This window comes from Carcharodon carcharias, chromosome 23 (assembly GCF_017639515.1).
Source record: "Carcharodon carcharias isolate sCarCar2 chromosome 23, sCarCar2.pri, whole genome shotgun sequence".
NCBI classification, from domain to species: Eukaryota; Metazoa; Chordata; class Chondrichthyes; order Lamniformes; family Lamnidae; genus Carcharodon; species Carcharodon carcharias.
The window spans coordinates 18,457,431-18,476,568 of record NC_054489.1 but is presented as its reverse complement, the minus strand read 5'-3'; the positions used below and the strand labels follow the sequence as shown (position 1 = coordinate 18,476,568).

Below are 19,138 nucleotides of genomic sequence, written 5' to 3'. Positions count from 1 at the left end.
GCCTTAATGGGCCATTATAATAGGCTGTGTGCCCACCGAACCGACAATCTAAATGATGCATGGTGATGTTGGGATGCCCGCCTGACGTCACCGTGCGTCATTTCACGCATCGGCGAGCGGACCCCACCCCCACTCGCCGACAGGAAAATTCTTCCTTATGACTCTACATGCTATGTGCAAAGACTAACAGCCTTTTTAACTTTACCTGTAAGCTAAATGTGGATTCCAAGCTAAAAATGACTACAAAGAAAAAAAAATCAAAATAATTTTACCTCATTTGCTCCTCCTTAATAAAGTATCAATTGAAATATTTACGAAAAACTAGTCTTGCACGGGTGATATACTTACACAGTCGCAAGTAATTATTTTGGAATCAGTTTGTTTAAATAAAAAGATTGCGAATAAACTATATCACATTGGTTGGCTAATTCTATGTTTCTTACATTTAGAAGCAATTGTTGCAAAAAAAATAACACTGCAGCTTTATAGACCCATCACAGAAGTTACAAATGAGACCACTATAAATGGATGAATGAATGAAATGGTAGGAATAACTGGCTGGAAAAATGCTCAGTAACTAATTCACGAAAAATGAAACAATGCAACTTTGCAAAGCGTATTGCAGATGTGGTGATTACTTACCCTCAGTAATAGGAGGCAATGATGACTTTCCTGATTGTGATGTTAGGGCTTCAGTTATAATCAATGATGATATACTTTTCTTACTTATATCCAGCAACTGTTAAAAAGAAATTTACATAAATATAAAATCAAAATTTTGTAAGATGAGCATTCTTCATTTTTGAAACACATTCAATAAAATATCATTCTGAATGTAATTGATTTTCAAGACACTAGTGGGACCAGATTGGTTATTGCATTGTTATTTCAATAAACATAACTTTTTAAAAAATTTGTTCACAGGATGTGGGTGCTCCTGACAAGGCCAGCATTTAGTGTCTATCCATAATTATCATAAACAGGTCACTTGTTGGCCATTTCAGAGGGCAGTTGTGGGTCTGGAGTCACATATAGGCTAAGACCGGTTATGGACAACAGGTTTCTTTCCCTAATGGACAGATGAGCGCTAGATGAGATTTAATGACAATCTAATAGTTAGGGTACCATTAATGATAATAGCTTTTTACTCCAGGTTTATTTATTAACTGGACTGAAATTCTCCAGCTGCTGTGGTGGAATTTGAACTTATATCTTTGTATCATTAGTCCAGGGCTCTGGATTATTTGTCCAGGGTCATAACTACTGTGCTACTGTTCTATTTAATTATGAGTCATTGTCATTGAATGAAAGTCAATATTACGACACCGATCACAATGGAGAGTTACTAATCTCAATTATGCATTTCAAAAATTAGAGATTGATTTATAGAATTCTAAATCAATTGTACTTACTAGAATTCTACTTACCGAGAACTGTCTATTCTCTAGTTCTTTAGTTGAGGTGCTTATAAGATTTGTAACAGCAACTTGAGGCATGGAAGGTGAGACTAACGTGCTGCCACAGAAACTAGTATGCACATAATTTCCTAGATTAACATTCTGAGGTGGTGAAAGGGAACCTGCAAGATTAAATATTGGACTGGGATGTGAATAAAATGGAGAGTTTGTTGATGATGGAGAGTACATGTTAGAGACTGGTATTGCGGTAGACATTGGTGTGATAGCTGTTGTAGGAGCTGCTACGCTCTGGTATGGGGTACCCTGGATATCCAAAGATGTTGAACTGAAGTCAGTTTCTTTGCTTGATGATACCATGTGACCAGGTTCAGAACTTGATGTTCCCAGTACGTGGCTGAAGTTTTGGAGCGTCTCATGAGATCTGTTGCATTCAGGAAAAATTGGTCCAAGTTGTCCTTCTAGCCTTTCCATGCCACCATTCTCAGCATTATTTGGTTGTTTTCCAATATTTATTTCTGGAGATGAAAGACGAGGCAGCCTTGAAATGTTGACAGGCAGAAAGCCTGGAGAAGAGACAATGCTACTGGGAGACACCAGTGGAGAGTGTGAAGAACTGCTCGGTAACATTGTATGGGCCAGATGACTCATGCACATCAATGATAGTACATCAGCCAAGAGAGACAAGGGCTGTGTGGTTGTTGGCCAGCTATTACCTTGTGGCTGTAAAAACTGTGGCATGTCTTTGCCAACATTCTCTGCCTCCTTTGTTGGAAATTCTTGTTGCACAGCATATTGTGGACTCTCCTGCTGATTCAGTGCTACGTTTTGAAGAATGTTCGAAGCAGATGTAGCAGTAGGTAGAGACGCTAGCACTGGCTTAAAATTCTGCAATGGCGTAGATATAAACAAGTCGGTTCCACTGTTTTCACTGTTAGTGACTTGAATTGGGTCAAAACTGTTAAGTGACACATTACTAAATGTTGCTACTGAAATTGGTTGTGATGTTGCTCTCGGCTGGTAGAACACATTTGATGAAGCTGTAGGAAAATAAATTAATAGCAGTTCAACCAGTTCGCAAACTCTTAGCAAAACCACATTCAAAACACTCAAGTTTAATATCTTTTGCTGGTACTTGTTCTAAGAGCTGTTCTTGTTCCCTCTCAGTGCACGCTCAGAATGTACCATCAGAAAACCATAAGACCATAAGACATAGGAGCAGAAATTAGGCCATTCGGCTCATCGAGTCTGCTCCGCCATTCAATCATGGCTGATAAGTTTCTCAACCCCATTCTCCCGCCTTCATCCCGTAACCTTTGATCCCCTTACCAATCAAGAACTTATCTATCTCGGTCTTAAATACACTCAATAACCTGGCCTCCACAGCCTTCTGTGGCAATGAATTCCATAGATTCACCACTCTCTGGCTAAAGAAGTTTCTCCTCATCTCTGTTCTAAAAGGTCTTCCCTTTACTCTGAGGCTGTGCCTTTGGGTCCTAGTCTCTCCTACTAATGGAAACATCTTCCCCACGTCCACTCTATCCAGGCCTTCCAGTATTTTGTAAGTTTCAATCAAATCCCCCCTCATCCTTCTAAACTCCATCGAGTATAGACCCAGAGTCCTCAAACATTCCTTATATGTTAAGCCTTTCATTCCTGGGATCGTTCTCGTGAACTTCCTCTGGACCCTCTCCAGGGCCAGAACATTCTTCCTGAGGTACGGGGGCCAAAATTGCTCACAATATTCTAAATGTGGTCTGACCAGAGCCTTATAAAGCCTCAGCAGCACATCCCTGCTTTTATATTCTAGTCCTCTCGAAATAAGTGCCAACATTGCATTTGCCTTCCTAACTACCGACTCAACCTGCAAATTAACCTTAAGAGAATCCTGGACTAGGACTCCCAAGTCCCTTTGCACTCCAGATTTCTGAATTCTCTCCCCATTTAGAAAATAGTCTACACCTTTATTCTTCCTACCAAAGTGCATGACCTCACATTTGCCCACGTTGTATTCCTTCTGCCACTTCTTTGCCCATTCTCCTAACCTGTCCAAATCCTTCTGCAGTCTCCCCGCCTCCTCAATACTACCTGTCCCTCCACCTATCTTTGTATCATCTGCAAACTTAGCCAGAATGCCCTCAGTTCCTTCATCTAGGTCATTAATGTATAAAGTGAAAAGTTGTGGTCCCAACACTGACCCCTGCGGAACTCCACTAGTCACCGGCTGCCATCCTGAGAAGGACCCCCTTATCCCCACTCTCTGCCTCCTGCCAGACAATACATTTTGATCAGTTACTATATTAGGAAACAAGTAATGGGATGGTTTTAGTGAGTCTGATAAAGACAACTTAGGAATTCTTAATAAAGCCAGAAAATGTTGTTCAGAAACAGAAAAGGGTCCACACAGGGAGCATTAAGTCATCTGTTCTCTCTGCAGCTGCCAACTGAATGGGTAGGATTTCCATCCCAAAGCAGAGGAGGGTTTGGAGATGGGTGTGCCGGCAATCTCTCATTACTGGTCAGTGTGCTGATACCTTCCTTGCCTGTGCTCTGTTTTCAGGGAGGCGGCTGTTGGAGGTGGTGGGGTGTGATATCTACCCACCCGCCATTAGATGGAGCTCCTGGAAGCAGCCTCTTAATTGGAGGCAGCCTCTTAATTGGCCGCCTCCTCAAAAATCTCCTCTTGGCTCCAGGGCCACCCTTTGGATTCCTGGTTTGGAATTCAGCCTGGCAATTGGACTGGGACCTTGGCACTAAAATTCAGCCCAATGTTCCTGGAAGTTTCTGTCTTTGTTTCAGATGCTATAGCCTTTATTAAAAATCACAGGAGTTGTGCAGAGGATAACATGTTGCTTTCTCACCTCTGGGACCTGGAACTGAATCCAGCCCAGACAGAGTAAACCTCAGCAAGAAACAGCTCAAGAATCAGTCCCTGCACCTAGACCAGCATCTTCCAGTCAGCGGGCAGGGCCTGCTCACCGTCATGTGAAATTACGCGGGGATACGTTGGGAATGCGTCCCGACGTCACCCTGTGTCATTTAGATTTTCAGTTCGGCGGGCGCGCAATCGAATCAGTTCCTGCCATTTTGCCAGTGTAAACTAGGGGCAACATTTTCCTTCCATCGGAGGGGAAGTGCAGGCGTGGGTGGGCGGGCCTCCGATTAGTGCACCCGCTTGGTGTAGGAGGTTGGGCCCTTAAATAGACTCTGTGCCCCCCTACCATTTTCCACCTGGAAAACAATCACAATGTCCACTCCCTTGTCTCCATGTTGGCTGTAAGTTTCCAGTGTTTAATGATGATAGATAGCTTCAATCCAGTGCCACTATATTTGAAATCTCACTCAGACTGCTAAATGTAGGTTGCAGGAAATGACAATATGTCACATTAGGTAGCAGAGGTGCTATTCTGCATTTGGAGTTGAGGAATAATGAATGAGTATCTAGGCATAACATATCTAGGAATAAATGATGCTGGGCCCAAAATTGAAAGCATTCTTAGTGTTGACATTTTTCAACCTTCAACAACAAAAATCATAAAAAATAAGGATGGACTCTATCTATTACCCAAGCAGCCTTACCTTCTGCACTTTTAACCACATGATGATGAACTGCACCCCAATTTAGATCCATTCAATGCTATATTTTTAATGGGATTTAAATAACAGATACAGACTGGTTGGAGCCACAAGGACAACTGTTCCAGCAATTTGATGTGGGATTAAACAACTCTTAGCAGGCTGGTTTTAAGAGTAAGTCAATAAAACATTACTGCAACTTTTAAAAGTTTTTGTTGCTACGATATACTCATGAGGGTGACTCTGTTCTAATCTCAACCAAGTGCTTGCAGTTCGGATGTAGAGTCGTCCAACATTTATAAGAATTAATCTAAGTTATCAGATTCCAGTAAAACTATGATATAGCAATATATTTATACGAAAAGCTTGGTTTCCACTGTGGGGAACTTTTGTATAGATAACCAAAAGCCTATCAGGTAGTCGGAAATATATTTAAACATTTCAGTGAAGTCAGGACTGCTCACAATGCAAGACATAGCCATGTGAACAGGAGAGCCACGTAGAATCCATTTTGTGCAATCAATAAAAAGTTTACATCTATGGTATACAATAATTTTGCGCTGGACCAAAATTATAATGAAAACTGAGATAGATTATTATTTTAAAATCTTGGGCCTGGCATTATTGTGTCCAAGATATAAAGTTATTTTGTTTTTTAAGGCATTCATACCTGTAGATGTGGTGACGACATAAGGCTGAGTTGATGAGTTAACCGTCATAGGACTTGACAACTTATTTTCAGGAACAGGGCTGACCAGAAACTTCCTTGTTGCAGACTCTACCACTTGACTGAGAGGGGTACTCACTTCATCTGACATGGAATAAACAGATCAAGTTATGTACTGCAATCAAATATCCTATGTAATAGCAACAAGGACTGGCTGACATAGTTATCTGACAATCCTTGTGTCTGCTTTATACTGATGTTTTACTACAGAACTGATTGCAATTGTTTTATTATTTTTGGCCCAAGAAAATAATTACTGCTGTACCAACAATGCATTTAAAGATTGTAATTTGCAGTAATGACAGAGACTAAATAGTCAATATACATCAAAATTTCAGTAACTAATTTATTAAATTAAATTGTCCATGTATTTTCATCTGTTTCAGTCTACGAATAGTTCTCACGGAATTCTATCATAACTGACCTCTAAATTCAGTGGGAAACAGTTTCAATGAACCCATCTTAAGACTCACTCATATCGATGGGCAGAAGTGTTTTGGTCCTGCACACTGTGGGACTGAAAATTCCTGCCCAAAGTCAACAGACCTTCTGCTGGTCCATCAAATTATCCATCCTGCCCACTACAATTCCTGCAGTGGGCGGGATTGGAAAATTTAGGCCTAATGTTTATTCTTGCTTGTTCTGAGGAGAAGTTATTGACCTGAAGTGTTAACCCTATTTCACCTCAGATGCTGCCTGACCGCATTTCTTGTTTCTATTTCTTTACTTTTTGCTTGTGTGACAGAATAGGCTTATTTCCTAGGAACTCTTCCATTCCCTTTCAGTGGGGAAAGTATGATGGTTAGTTTTATGAACAATTTTTAGACCAACCTTAGGGCATTTGTTTTTGTTTAGTTCTCACTGAATATTTGCTAAAGCACAGGTTGTCCTGTAAATGTCAATGCTATATTATTCCAACAGCATGGAGTGTTTAAAAGCACTTTAACATTACTTAGTTTTTTGACAGGAAGTTAGACTTAAAAATAGTTTTCAGCATATATAGCCTGCAATGAAATATTGTATGGTGGACTATTAGAAAAACATATTTTGAAAAATATGAGCTTATTTTGGGTAGAATAAATAGGCCGAGGCATGACAATTTGATAATATCATCATTACGTGATCCATACCAACAGACATTTATTTTGATAGCTTGACTTCTTTAAAAGTTCAAATTTATTTGATGTAGGGCATGCTTTACATCACTCCATTCAGTGTGCATACAATATGCAAATCAACATAATATTCTTTTTGTTTTAGTCCTGATGCCTTTCAGATGCCATGTTTCATGAAGTTACTATGCTGAGCAAAATATTATGCAACATCAGTAACCAAAGGACACAGATTTAAGAGAATTAGCAAAAAAAATCCCATGAGCAAACGAGGAGCTTTGATTTTTTTTATAACACACACGCAGCGAGATGATGATGATCTGGAATGCACTGCCTGAGAAGGTGGTGGAAGCAGATTCAGTAGTAACTTTCAAATAGGAATTGGATATATACTTGAAAAGGAGAAATTTTCAGATCTTTGGTAAAAGACCAAAGGAATAGAATGAATTAGCATCTCTTTCAAGGAGCCAGCAGAAATGTGATGGGTTGAATGCCTGGCCTCTTTCTGTGCTGCATGCTTCTGTCATATTTATGTTAAATGTCAGTAGGCTGTTCAACATGGTAGGCATCACAGCTATTGGGGTAAGAAAGTTGGCCCAATCTCTTGAAGTTTAAATCCAGCCTAAACTGAGAGAATAAAATCTCTCTAAATCAGCTGGCAAGGCCTTTTGTTAAAGAAGTTTGAGCATCGCCAACTCAGTTCCTCCTGGATACAAGTACACAACACAAAACTGCCTATACTTGAATGTAAACACCACTTTAAAGGTACAGTAGATATAAAGGTCAATTCTGTGATGTAGACAAAAAGGCATTAATTGTGCAGCTCACCTATTGAAGCTGAAGGCAATAATGTGGGATATGGTGCCTGGTTTAACCTTTCTTCTCCCTGTGAAACACGAGACTATGTTATCACACACGCATGACCCATTTATAAACTTGCCATTGTTATTCACTTACTTAGGTTATATAAAAATATTATATATGGATATTAATAAAATGATCAAATCAAAGAGCCCAGGCAGGATCACTTTAATAGGGTACCCATTTTTCAACCACCTGAAAGCAGTATTACAGTAGTTATCGGTTAGCATGTATGCATAGTTTTCAGGCCACACAATCAAACGTAATAAGCTAGGAACTCTTACTGGTAATACCAGACTTGCTGCATTAGTACGACATTCCTTTGTCCATTATTTTAACATGTAGGTATTTATTTATTTAAGATAACATATGCTTTAAGCTTTGACGCACCACTCTTGGCAATAAAAATATCTAGCCTTATGATTTTATCACTAATCATTTCACGCAGTCTAAAGACATTTAACAAACATAAATTTATGGAGGTTAAAACATAGATATTTCCATCAAATAAAGGGGAACATAGTAACTAGACTCCGTCCCCCATCTGTCAATAAATCTGCTATCAAGTTTGTTACGCAAGCTATGAAAACTAATGATCATATGGTAAGGGAGATAAAGACGATGATTCAGTGTTTTAGTAGTTAGGAAAGGAAACTAAAAATAGTTCATAGCTATTATTATTATAACTAATAACATGGACTGCAGTGGTTCAAGAAGGTGGCTCACCATCCCCTTCTCAAGGTGGTGATCAGGGTTGGACATTAAAAATGTTGGCCGAGCCAGCGACATCCAAGTCCCGCGAAAGGATAAAAAAATGTTTTAAAATTCTTAGCATGCTCCTTACCTGAGAATCATGGGAACTGGCAGTACTTGACTGTTTACTAAGTTTTTCAGTGCCGTGATCCCCATGAATATCCTTCTTTAACACAGCTTCTGCTTTGTGTATGATTTCTTGCAGCTTGCTGACAAAACCATCCTGCTCTGACAGTAGAATGAACTCCCTATTGATCTGAAAATGCCAGAACAAAATCAGTCCACAGAGCTACTAGGTAAATTAATCATTCATGACAAAGATGAAAGAGGTAACACAAGGGCCAGAACCTTTTGCTCGTTGGGCAGGTGCGCACCTGACCTGAACAAACATAAAATGATGCGTGATGACATTGGATGAGTGTTCCAATGTCATCACACTTGCGCGATATTTTGGTTGGCGGAAGCACGCGGGTGTGCCTGCTGACAATTAACAGGCCAGTTAAGGCTATTAAAGACCTAATCAAATTCAATTTTTCGCTGCCTGTCCAACCTTATGGTTGGCGGGCAGGCATGAAGGCCACAGGCAGGATGAGGTTTCCAACAGCAATTAAAAATTAAATAAAAATTTTAACATTTCATTCATAATATGTCCCTCCTTATGTGACAGAGTCACAGGAGGGGACATTTTTGTTAACATTTTAAAATTCTTTATTTTAAATTTTCAAAAATCTTCACCTTCCTGTTTCTCCTGTGCACGCCCGGGTGCATGCGCAAACTTGTGTGCCCGCCCTCCATCTCCCACCCTCAACACACCGGCAGCGCTGAGTGCTGCAGCATGCGTTTCTTGCTGGGCGGACCTTAATTGGCCAGCCAGCGTGAAATTGCGGTCAGGCCACGGTTGCGGGTGGCGGTCGGCTTCCTGACTGCTCCCGCCTGCCCCCAGCGAGGGCTAAATTCTGGTCAAGCTTTTGGAGAGCCCACACTTGCAAAATTATAGTGGATTAAATGTTCCACTCAACTGTTGTGACTACACATTTTGGTAATCTGATTAACAGATATGATGGCTTGTTTATTAATATCATGAAATATGCTTTGATAATACAGTTAAAGCCTTCTCTTTACTTCATAAAAGAATGATCGTTGTTTTGCACTACATTCAAACAATGAATTCACAATTTGGCACGTTATTTTTACTGGGCAAATGCAGATCTTTCACTAACGCAATAACTCTAAGGCAGAAGTTGTTCAATTCTTCTATGCTCCTGATCTCATCAGTGCTGTAAGGAGATACCAAGTGGCAACTGTGCAGTTCCCTGCGGGGTAGGAAATGGGAAGTGTTGTCTCCAGACTGCTGTTAAATTTTTCTTAGAGCCTGGTTGAGAACAGAGGCCGAGTCGGCTGGCTATGGAATGCTCATGGTTAGAGAAGTGTCTGACCTGACATGGGCATTTACTTCAAATTGGATCAGCATTTTATTGGCAGTTTTAACTTTTAATGGTTGAGCGAATCCCATACACAAATCTTCCCAAGTGATCTTTACAGATCTCCGAGTAACAGTAGGAAGAATATAATTGACAGAAGCTTGGGGGAGAATTTTCTCCCCGTCGTGGGGGGGGGGGGGGGGGGGGGGCTGGCGCTGAGCGAGAGCGGGCGCTGGGGGTGCAGCCGATCGCCGCTTGTGATCGGCTGCGTGCCATTTTACATGGGTAGGCCAATTAAGGCCCACCCAGCGTGACATGCATCCGGAAGTGCTGTAGACTCCCTGTGTGGGCGGGGGAAGTAGGCTGAGTCAGAGTGTGCCTCAGAGCTGCCTCAGGGAGATAATTAAAATTTTCAACGGTCAAACTAAAGAAAAAAGACATTTTTAAGACATGTCCCCTCATGTGACACAGGGAACTGCGCAGTTGCCACTTGGTATCTCCTTACAGCACTGATGAGATCAGGAGCATAGAAGAATTGAACAACTTCTGCCTTAGAGTTATTGCATTGGTGAGAGATCTGCATTTGCCCAGTAAAAAGCTGGGACATATCAACGAACTGTAACAAAAAGTCTTATTCAATTTACAAATGCTTCATGAAACCTCATCCCGCCCGTGAATAAGGTTCCATGGTAAATGTGAAGGTTGCTTGGGCTCCTTGCCTGCCCGACAACCTTAAGGTTGGGCAGGCAGCTCAGTTAATTACTTTAATTAGTTTTTAAATGGCCTTAATAGACCTTTGACAGTTCGGTGGGTGCGCAGCCATCTCTGGTGTGCAACCGCCAAACTGAAGATCTGAATGACGTGGTGATGTCCGGACACGTGCCCGATCTCACCACGCATCATTTTATGTATCAGCAAGTGGGGCCCGGCCCCACACACCAACCTGAAGATTCTGGCCCGGGGGAGGTTGATTACTTGACCACTCAGTGTTGTATAATGTGAATGAAGGATGACAAAATTGGAGAAATAGATGAGAAAAAAAGGGAGTGAGATTTAAAAAAAATAAGCCATAATTATAATCAAGTATTATATGGCAGATAATATTAAGGCCTTACAGACTTATCAACAACACTGCACGATTTCAGGGAAGGCAGGGAAAAAGACTTAGTGGAGGTGAAATTTGTCTTCGAAGATGGCAAAAAATGGGTGACAATGAGAGGGGTACAGCAGCATAGTGGGTACGTTGCTAAACTAGTAATCTAGAGATCAAGATGAATGAGCCAGAGACCAGAGTGAAAATCTCACTATCGCAGTTGGAGACTTAAGATTAATTAATTAAATAAGTCAAGAAGGAAAAGCTATTATCAGTATTGGATTGTTGTAAAAACCCGTCTGCTTCAGAAATGTCCTTCAGAGAAGAAAATCTACCGCTTTTACTCAGTCTGGCTGACATGTGACCCCAAAGCCACAGCAATGTGGTTGGCTCCTAGCTGCTCTCTGGAACGGCTGAGTAAGTCACTCAGTTGTATTCAAGAAGGTGTCTCACCGCCAGTTAGGGATGGGCAATAAATGCCAGTCTTGCCAGCGTGACCCATATTCTACGAATTCATTTAAAAGAAGTCTGTTTTACAGGTCGCCCAATTTTGTTTACCGTCGATTTCAGAATGGGTGGTTGATTTTCTTTCACAGTGGTTCTCAAACGTTTTCATCCATTGACCACTTAAGCAGGGCACAAGAGCCTACAGACCATCTACCGGTCCTACCCTACCCCCTTTCACTTGCCAGCGCAAAAAAGCTCATCAGAATTAATGGGAACATATGGAAGCTATAAATATTTCACTGCTTTTCCACAACTAAATGTAAAAAATGAGTCTTTTTATTATTAAAGAACAAAAATAAATTATGAATTCATGTCATAAGCAAAAATCTAAACATCTTCATATTAAAAACATTAATATCACAAGAGAACCCATTAGTTTGAAATATTCTATTATAAAATCATCACAATAAACTTCTGAGAAACTAATACTCATCTTACATCTATATTAAACCATATCAACAGTAACATAAATCTTGCTTATAAAACTACATTGCTGTTGTTCATGATCATGACGGCTATACCACACACACAGGAGAGCCTTTCTGGTTGTGTAACTTTATGTGAGTGGTGGGGATGGGGGTTCTGGCCTGTCCTCTCATATGGCCTTGGCTGTCATGTTGCGCGTCAGCGACTTGCATTTTGGACCAGCCCGCGGACCACCTGGAGGAGCCCCGCAGACCACCAGTGGTCCATGGGCCACGCTTTGAGAACCACTGCTCCATCGCCACCGCTGAAGGCCGATTGCACACCTAGCGCTTCCTGATGAAAAGGACCTTTCTCGTTTTACGTACCATAACAACAGCAATATCTTCAGGACAGTCTCCTTCTAAATCGAACTTGAATGTTACCATTTTGTTGTTGTGTGTCTGGAGTTGGCACTCTACAACCCGATCTCCTTTGTCTGAAATCTGAAGCAGGAATGAGTATGTGTGACATGTGACAGCAACAGCCTGTATGATCCGCACTAACAGTATAAATTGCAGGTATTTCATTGTGACCTACATACGGACCTATATAAGTGATATAAACAAATTTAAAACAAAATAAATGCAAACAAATTTAAAAACAAACGCAAGAGCTAAAGACACAGATGCCAAGGTAAAGGGGCTAATTTTATCTTGAGTGTAACATGGACAGTCGACAGGCAGAATCCACCTGCCGCCGGTCACTGTTGCTGCTGTGAGACCTGAGCTATTTTGTGACATGGGCCTGATTTCCATAACATGACCAGGTGACATGACCAGGCTAGACTGGTATTCTGATCGCCTCTTTCTGGTCGTGAGGGTGAGAAATCAGTCAGATCCTACATATATGCAGCCAACAGTGGACCTGGGGAAGGCAATCGCAGAAAGGACATGGGCCAGCAGGAATACTTTGGCCAGTACCAATGAGAAGAACATGCATTAAGTACACTCCACTCATATGTACTCAAGGGTGCTGTGTATACCTTTGAACCCCCAATTTGCATATCAAAAGTGGCTTCCTGCTTAAAAAGAGCACTGCCCACAAGTAAGAGTTATGGAATCTCTAGACAGAGTTTCAGGCATGTTACACTGGAGCTTTACCAACAGTAGATTCACATATTGATGACCCATCTAAAGGCCATCACCAAGATGGCACTGACTGGAGCACCAATGTAATAGGGAGAGTAATGCCATTTTCAGATTTTAATTATCATGGGAAATAAAACAATACAGGGTAGAAATTGGTTGAGGCCTTTTTTTGGCCTCATATTCAGTACTGTGGAGGCAGCGCATACCTGAAGCAAAAGGTCCAAAGATTGATGCCAAATTAGTCATCGGGCCTTGTTTGAATAATTAGGGTGAGCAACTGGCACGGTCTGCACCTCCGTGGACAGCCCGCTACTTCAGGATCAGGAAAAACCTGCCCTAAGATTCCACTGCCTACCAATTTCTACCCCTACTATTTCTTCTGTCAATTGCATTTAAGTCAACACTGCAGTAGTTCCACAAAACGCTGAGCATGACATGCTCATTGTATAAATGTGTAGCTATTAGTGCCAGGCCCATTTACATCAACATGTGGATCTACTGTTGGTAAAGCTCCAGTGTAACATCCCTGAAACTGTGTCTAGGCAGTACGTAACTCTTACTTGTGGGCAATGCTCTTTCCTTTACAATATTTGAGTAAACATAAATTTGTTCCACATTGTGAAAGGAAGAACTTTGTGTGAATGTGTGGGAAAGTAAAAGTTGGGGAAAGGTCTTCCCTTAGCAATTTATTTGCTGGGACAGTATCTGATTGAATTAGGGAATGCTTACGTTAAGAATTCGTAGCCTGGATCTGCCACGCCTACGAATGAGTTTGCTCGATATATGTTTCACTGGCAGTTTTGTTGATCCTTCTCCTGCAGATAGACCTTCGTTCCCATCACTCATTCCAGAAGCAACATCTGAGGCATAGCTGAATAAAACCAACCAGAACAGAAAGTAGAGCCAACATGATCAAATATATTAAATGCTGGAAAAACTCAGCAGGTCTGGCAGTATCTGTGGAGAGAGACTAAGGGCGGAATCGTCCCGATTTGCACTAGCAGGCATGAAAAAAGACATTTTATCTGCTGGCCGCAATGGCGGGTTTGTGCACTGTATCGCCTCTTCTGCTTCATTAATTATGCAGCCACATGAAACACACCATCTCGCTGGCGGGCAGCCTCCGATTTGCCCGTTACACCGTTACCTCAACGTTTCCTCACACCGGGTGCCATATTTAAACAGCAGCTGCATGCACAGTTCTCAATGCTTGCAGCCCAGGACTGCTCTGATGAAGACATGGCTCCAAAAGCCAAGAAGTGTGCAGCCCCCCGATTCAGTGATGCATCCCTGGGATGCCTTCTGGAAGTCCGCTGCAATGTCCTCTACCTCTGCTCTGGCCACAGGAGGCCCATCAATTTCACTACTCCCCCACTGCCCCTTAGGAGGCGGTGGCAGAGGTGGTCAGTGCCAATGCTGCACACAAGAGGCTGGCCATCCAGTGAAGAAAACAGGTGAATGATCTCATCTGCACCGCCAAGGTAATGCAGCCATCTCATCACTCTAAAGTCTCACACACACAAGCCCATCACATCTTCACTTGCATTTCACTCACTGCCAGCTCAAGGGACATCACCACTCACTCACTGACACACACCCTCAAATCTCCATCTGGCGTCAACTCCTCTGGAGACTGCCTCTTCAGCCCTCACCATCTAGAGGCCACTTCAACAGATCAACATGTGCTCCCACACACACCCTGGGATACCACCTTCCCCAAGAAAGCCCTCACTCTGCAGCCTCTTCCCTTGCCGGAGGCCACTTCTCCCCTTTCTCCAAGGAAGCCCTAGCCCCGCCTAATGGCTGGTCTGGTCACTAAAGACCTGCCCATGAGTGCTCTAAAAGCGTGCGAAGCCTGGCGCTGATGACCGAAGCAAGGTGGGCAAACAAACTTGAGGTCCCAAGCGAAGTGCAGCTTGCCAAATGCACATCACTTATGTACAGTTGTGAATCACGTCAGCATGCAATCATGCCAATGTGCCCGGATGATCCAACGTGGGGAGATGATTCTGGCAAGCAGGGCTTATAATGAGATTGCGTAAAGTATTGAAACTAGGTTCCCGATGTGCGGTGGTGGGAAACACGGTCCACCATTGACGGGTGGAGCGGACGATCGCAAACTGCTTTCATAATGGCGTAAATCCGGTTTTTGGCCTTCTTACCATATTATCCGCTCACGCCCGCCATGACGCCCGCCAGCAATGGGACAAGATGATTCTGCCCTATGTTCCAAACAAGAGTCATATTGGACTCGAAACGTTAACTCTTTTTCTCTCTCCACAAATGCTGCCAGACCTGCTGAGTTTTTCCAACACTTTCTGTTTTTATTTCAGATCTCCAGCATCCACAGTATTTTGCTTTTATTATCAAATACAGTGTTTGATTTCCATCAACTTGGATCAATGTTGTTGCTGTAGCTAGTTGTGAGAAACATTTGTTACATGGGGTTGAATTTTTCCCCCTGTCGGGGGTGTTGTGCAGGAGCAGGCGGGAGTGAGCGTGAACTCAATCAGCACCCCAGATCGTGTTCGCACTGCCATTTTATGTGGGCGGGCCAATTAAGGTGTCCTGAGCCCTCCCTGTGTGGGTGGGGGAATTCCCTGAGTCAGGGCCTGCGCTCTTTTGCGCATGTGCACGAAATAGCGCAAAAATCTCCCTGAGGCACAGAGCTTAATGAGGCAGATTTGATAAGGGAGCTTAAGGTGAAGGAACCCTTAGGCGATTTGAGAGGACAAAGCTGGAATCAGATGTAACATTATTACAGTTGAGTAAAGGCAACTACAGAGGCACGAGGGAGGAGCTGGCCAGAATTGACTGGGAGATGAGCCTAGCAGGAAAGATTGTGGAACAGCAATGGCAGGAGTTTCTGGGAGTAATGTGGGGGACACAGCAAAAATTCATCCCTAGGAAGAAGAAGCATACTAAAGGGAGGACGAGGCAACCATGGCTGACAAGGGCAGTCAGGGACAGCATAAAAGCTAAAGAGAAAGCATACAATGCGGCGAACAGCAGTGGGAAACCAGGGGATTGAGAAGCCTACAAAGACCAACAGAGGACAACTAAAAAAGAAATAAGGAGGGAGAAGATTAAATATGAGGGTAAATTAGCCGGTAATATAAAAGAAGATTGCAAGAGTTTTTTAAAATATATAAAGGGTAAGAGAGAGGCAAAAGTGGACATTGAGCTGCTGGAAAATGACGCTGGAGAGGTAGTAGTGGGGAACAAAGAAATGGCGGAGGAACTGAATAGGTACTTTGCATCAGTCTTCACGGTGGAAGACATGAGTAACATCCCCAAAGTTCAAGAGAGTTGGGGGGCAGAGGTGAGTATGGTGGCCATTACCAAGGAGAAGGTGCTAGGAAAACTGAAAGGTCTGAAGGAGGATAAATAACCTGGACCAGATGGATTGCACCCCAGAGTTCAAAAGGAGATAGCTGAAGAGATAGTGGAGGCATTAGTGGTGATCTTTCAGAATCACTGGAGTCAGGGAGGGTCCCAGAGGACTAGAAAATCGCTAATGTAACCCCCCTGTTTAAGAAGGGAGTGAGGCAAAAGACGGGAAATTACAGGCCGATTAGCCTGACCTCAGTGGTTGCTAAGATCTTAGAGTCCGTTATTAAGGATGAGATTTCAGAATACTTGGAAGTGCATGGTAAAATAGGGCAAAGTCAGCATGGTTTCATCAAGGGGAGGTCATGCCTGACAAATCTGTTAGAATTCTTTGAGGAGGTAATGAGTAGGTTAGACAAAGGAGAGCCAATGGATGTTATCTACTTGGACATCCAGAAGGCCTTTGACAAGGTGCCGCACAGGAGGCTGCTCAGTAATATAAGAGCCCATGGTGTTAGAGGCAAGGTACTAGCATGGATAGAAGATTGACTGTCTGGCAGGAGGCAGAGTGTGTCACATGAGTTGGGACATGTCAATGAATTTTTAAAATAATTTTTATTGAATTTTAAAACACTTCATGATATCTCATCCCGCTCATGGATGAGGTTTCATGAAAAATGCGAAAGCCGCCTGGGCTCTTCGCCTGCCCGACAACCTTAAGGTTGGACGGGCAGCTCATTTAACTGTTTTAATTAGTTTTTAATAGGCCTTTGACAGTTCGGTGGGCTGAACTGAAAACCTAAATGATGTGCGGTGACGTCGGGACACCCGCCTGATGTCACCGTGTGTCATTTCACACGTCAATGAGTGGGCCCCGCGCCTGCTCGCCAACCGGAAAATTCTTCCCATGGTGTAATTTCTGAACATACAACAGATGATAATTCAACATTACTTTTACAAGTTAAGAAAATATCATTCAATTAGTGTTGATGCTTAAGAGAAGTGTGGTTCCATTCAGTTTCTGCATACATTACTAAATTAAGACAATTTTTTTTCTCACTTTTTAAGCAACTGCAAATGATTGGACTCTAGTATAAAAGTGTTGCATTTAAGCCAACAGTTACAGGCTGTAGGTTTCCACCTCAGAACAACCTCTTCCTGGAGGATTGTTGCCAAAAATTGGACAAATTTCCTCAAATGCTATCTAGGTGCAATGCAACAAAACTGTGGCCAGGATTTTATGGCCCCGCTTTGACGTATCTCCTCCCAGCGGATGTGGTGAGCCATTTAAATCTCCATTCAGTTCGATGGGACCGTAATATCCCACTGGGTGGGAAAGGCCATAAGATCCTGGTCTAAACTAGGGGAAGGAGAGGTTCAAAGAGCTAGTTTATATTGCATGCATGCCATGTGATACACTGAAAAGATAAAGGAACTATAAATTAATACCCTTTATAGCCAAATTGTGAAATGTTTATTATGGTTTTCAATGACTCATGATATTTACTTCTCAAATATTGTTATTGAAATTTAGTCGAAGTGACTTTGATCTTTAATTCTTTCTCTCACTATAATTATTCAATCCTTCATGGAACAGAAGGTTTTACTCTATTGCAAAAATTGGTCCCATTTTCAATTTTGTATTATTTCTTGACAAATAAGTTTTTGTTATAAATGTTGCAAGTTCGAATTGCTGCAAAACTATTTCTTATTCCACAACAGTTGATAATTCCATGAAGGTGCAATAATTTTCTCGTGACATCATAAAAAAAACCAATCAGATATTCCACCCTTTCTGACATATTCCTTTGAAGAACTACATGTTGTTGTCCAAAAAAGAATTAGTAAAAGGCACACACTAAAGACTGACAAGTTTAAATGTCAGCCAGAGAATGAAGACTTTATAAAAAAAAATCGAAGTATACTCATAGGTCACTACAATAATGTTCTTTGCATTTTTTTTCCCCCCTATTGATTAGACATATGAGAGTTAGGGATTTGGATATACAAATTTTTAAAAGTGGGAGTGCAAATGGATTAAAGGATCCCATGGTTCTTCAATTTCTGAGTCATTTTGATTTACCTGTCAACTGGCGAATTGAGCCCACTGTGAAGTGATAAATGATGTTTTGAGGGAATAGTCACAGCAATGCTCTGCAAAGAAAGATGCAAAACAGAATAAGAATTATGCAACATTTATTGAGATACCATACTAAACAAACTTTAAAAGCTTCCATGACCAGAAACTAAAGAGCGGAACAGTCATCTGATTGAAGGGAGAGGATAACTCATCCGTTGTAGAATTGGCCCGACTTCCATTCAGCTGAATGGAATAAAGATCAGACAAGCTCTACAACAGATGAATGATCAGCTCCATCGCTTTGGTCCATCAGACTACTGCCCTGGTGGTAAAGATGAAAATTTACCCGGTATGTGGAGTCCCAGCTATTTCCAACATTCTTCTCCTACATGAGTTATCATGTAAAATATTAAAATAAGTACTATGCATTATTTCAGAGTACACCCTGTTAAAGCAGTATTTTCCAAAGTTATGGAACTTGCCCTTTCCTTTTGAATTTCCCATTACTTTAGAAGCCTAAACAATGATAGGCAGCATATTTTTGGCAGGACTATTGATGTATGTAATGCACTTGGGAATTCTGCCTTGAACATTTTCGAAGCATTCATACATGGTCAGGCACTGTACATTTCCAAGCAGGTTATGTCCTCCCACCAACATAATATTCATGGCTCTTCCATTTTCTTTCAAATTCTTATTCTATTAACAAA

The 19,138-nt window shown here is 41.9% G+C and overlaps 1 protein-coding gene across 2 annotated transcripts in view; it reads right to left on the bottom strand.

Annotated features, from left to right (window-relative positions):
* The window catches only part of wnk4a (WNK lysine deficient protein kinase 4a), a 91,556-nt gene that overhangs the window by 18,070 nt on the left and 54,348 nt on the right, over nucleotides 1–19,138 (bottom strand). For both annotated transcript variants that reach the window (XM_041217587.1, XM_041217589.1), the window contains exons 9-16: nucleotides 18,432–18,502; nucleotides 13,748–13,889; nucleotides 12,257–12,373; nucleotides 8,536–8,700; nucleotides 7,659–7,716; nucleotides 5,662–5,802; nucleotides 1,428–2,455; nucleotides 643–739 (exon numbers count right to left, since the gene is read on the bottom strand). In XM_041217587.1, coding sequence (XP_041073521.1) covers nucleotides 643–739; nucleotides 1,428–2,455; nucleotides 5,662–5,802; nucleotides 7,659–7,716; nucleotides 8,536–8,700; nucleotides 12,257–12,373; nucleotides 13,748–13,889; nucleotides 18,432–18,502 — 1,819 coding nt within the window. The remainder of the gene's footprint in view (nucleotides 1–642; nucleotides 740–1,427; nucleotides 2,456–5,661; nucleotides 5,803–7,658; nucleotides 7,717–8,535; nucleotides 8,701–12,256; nucleotides 12,374–13,747; nucleotides 13,890–18,431; nucleotides 18,503–19,138) is intronic.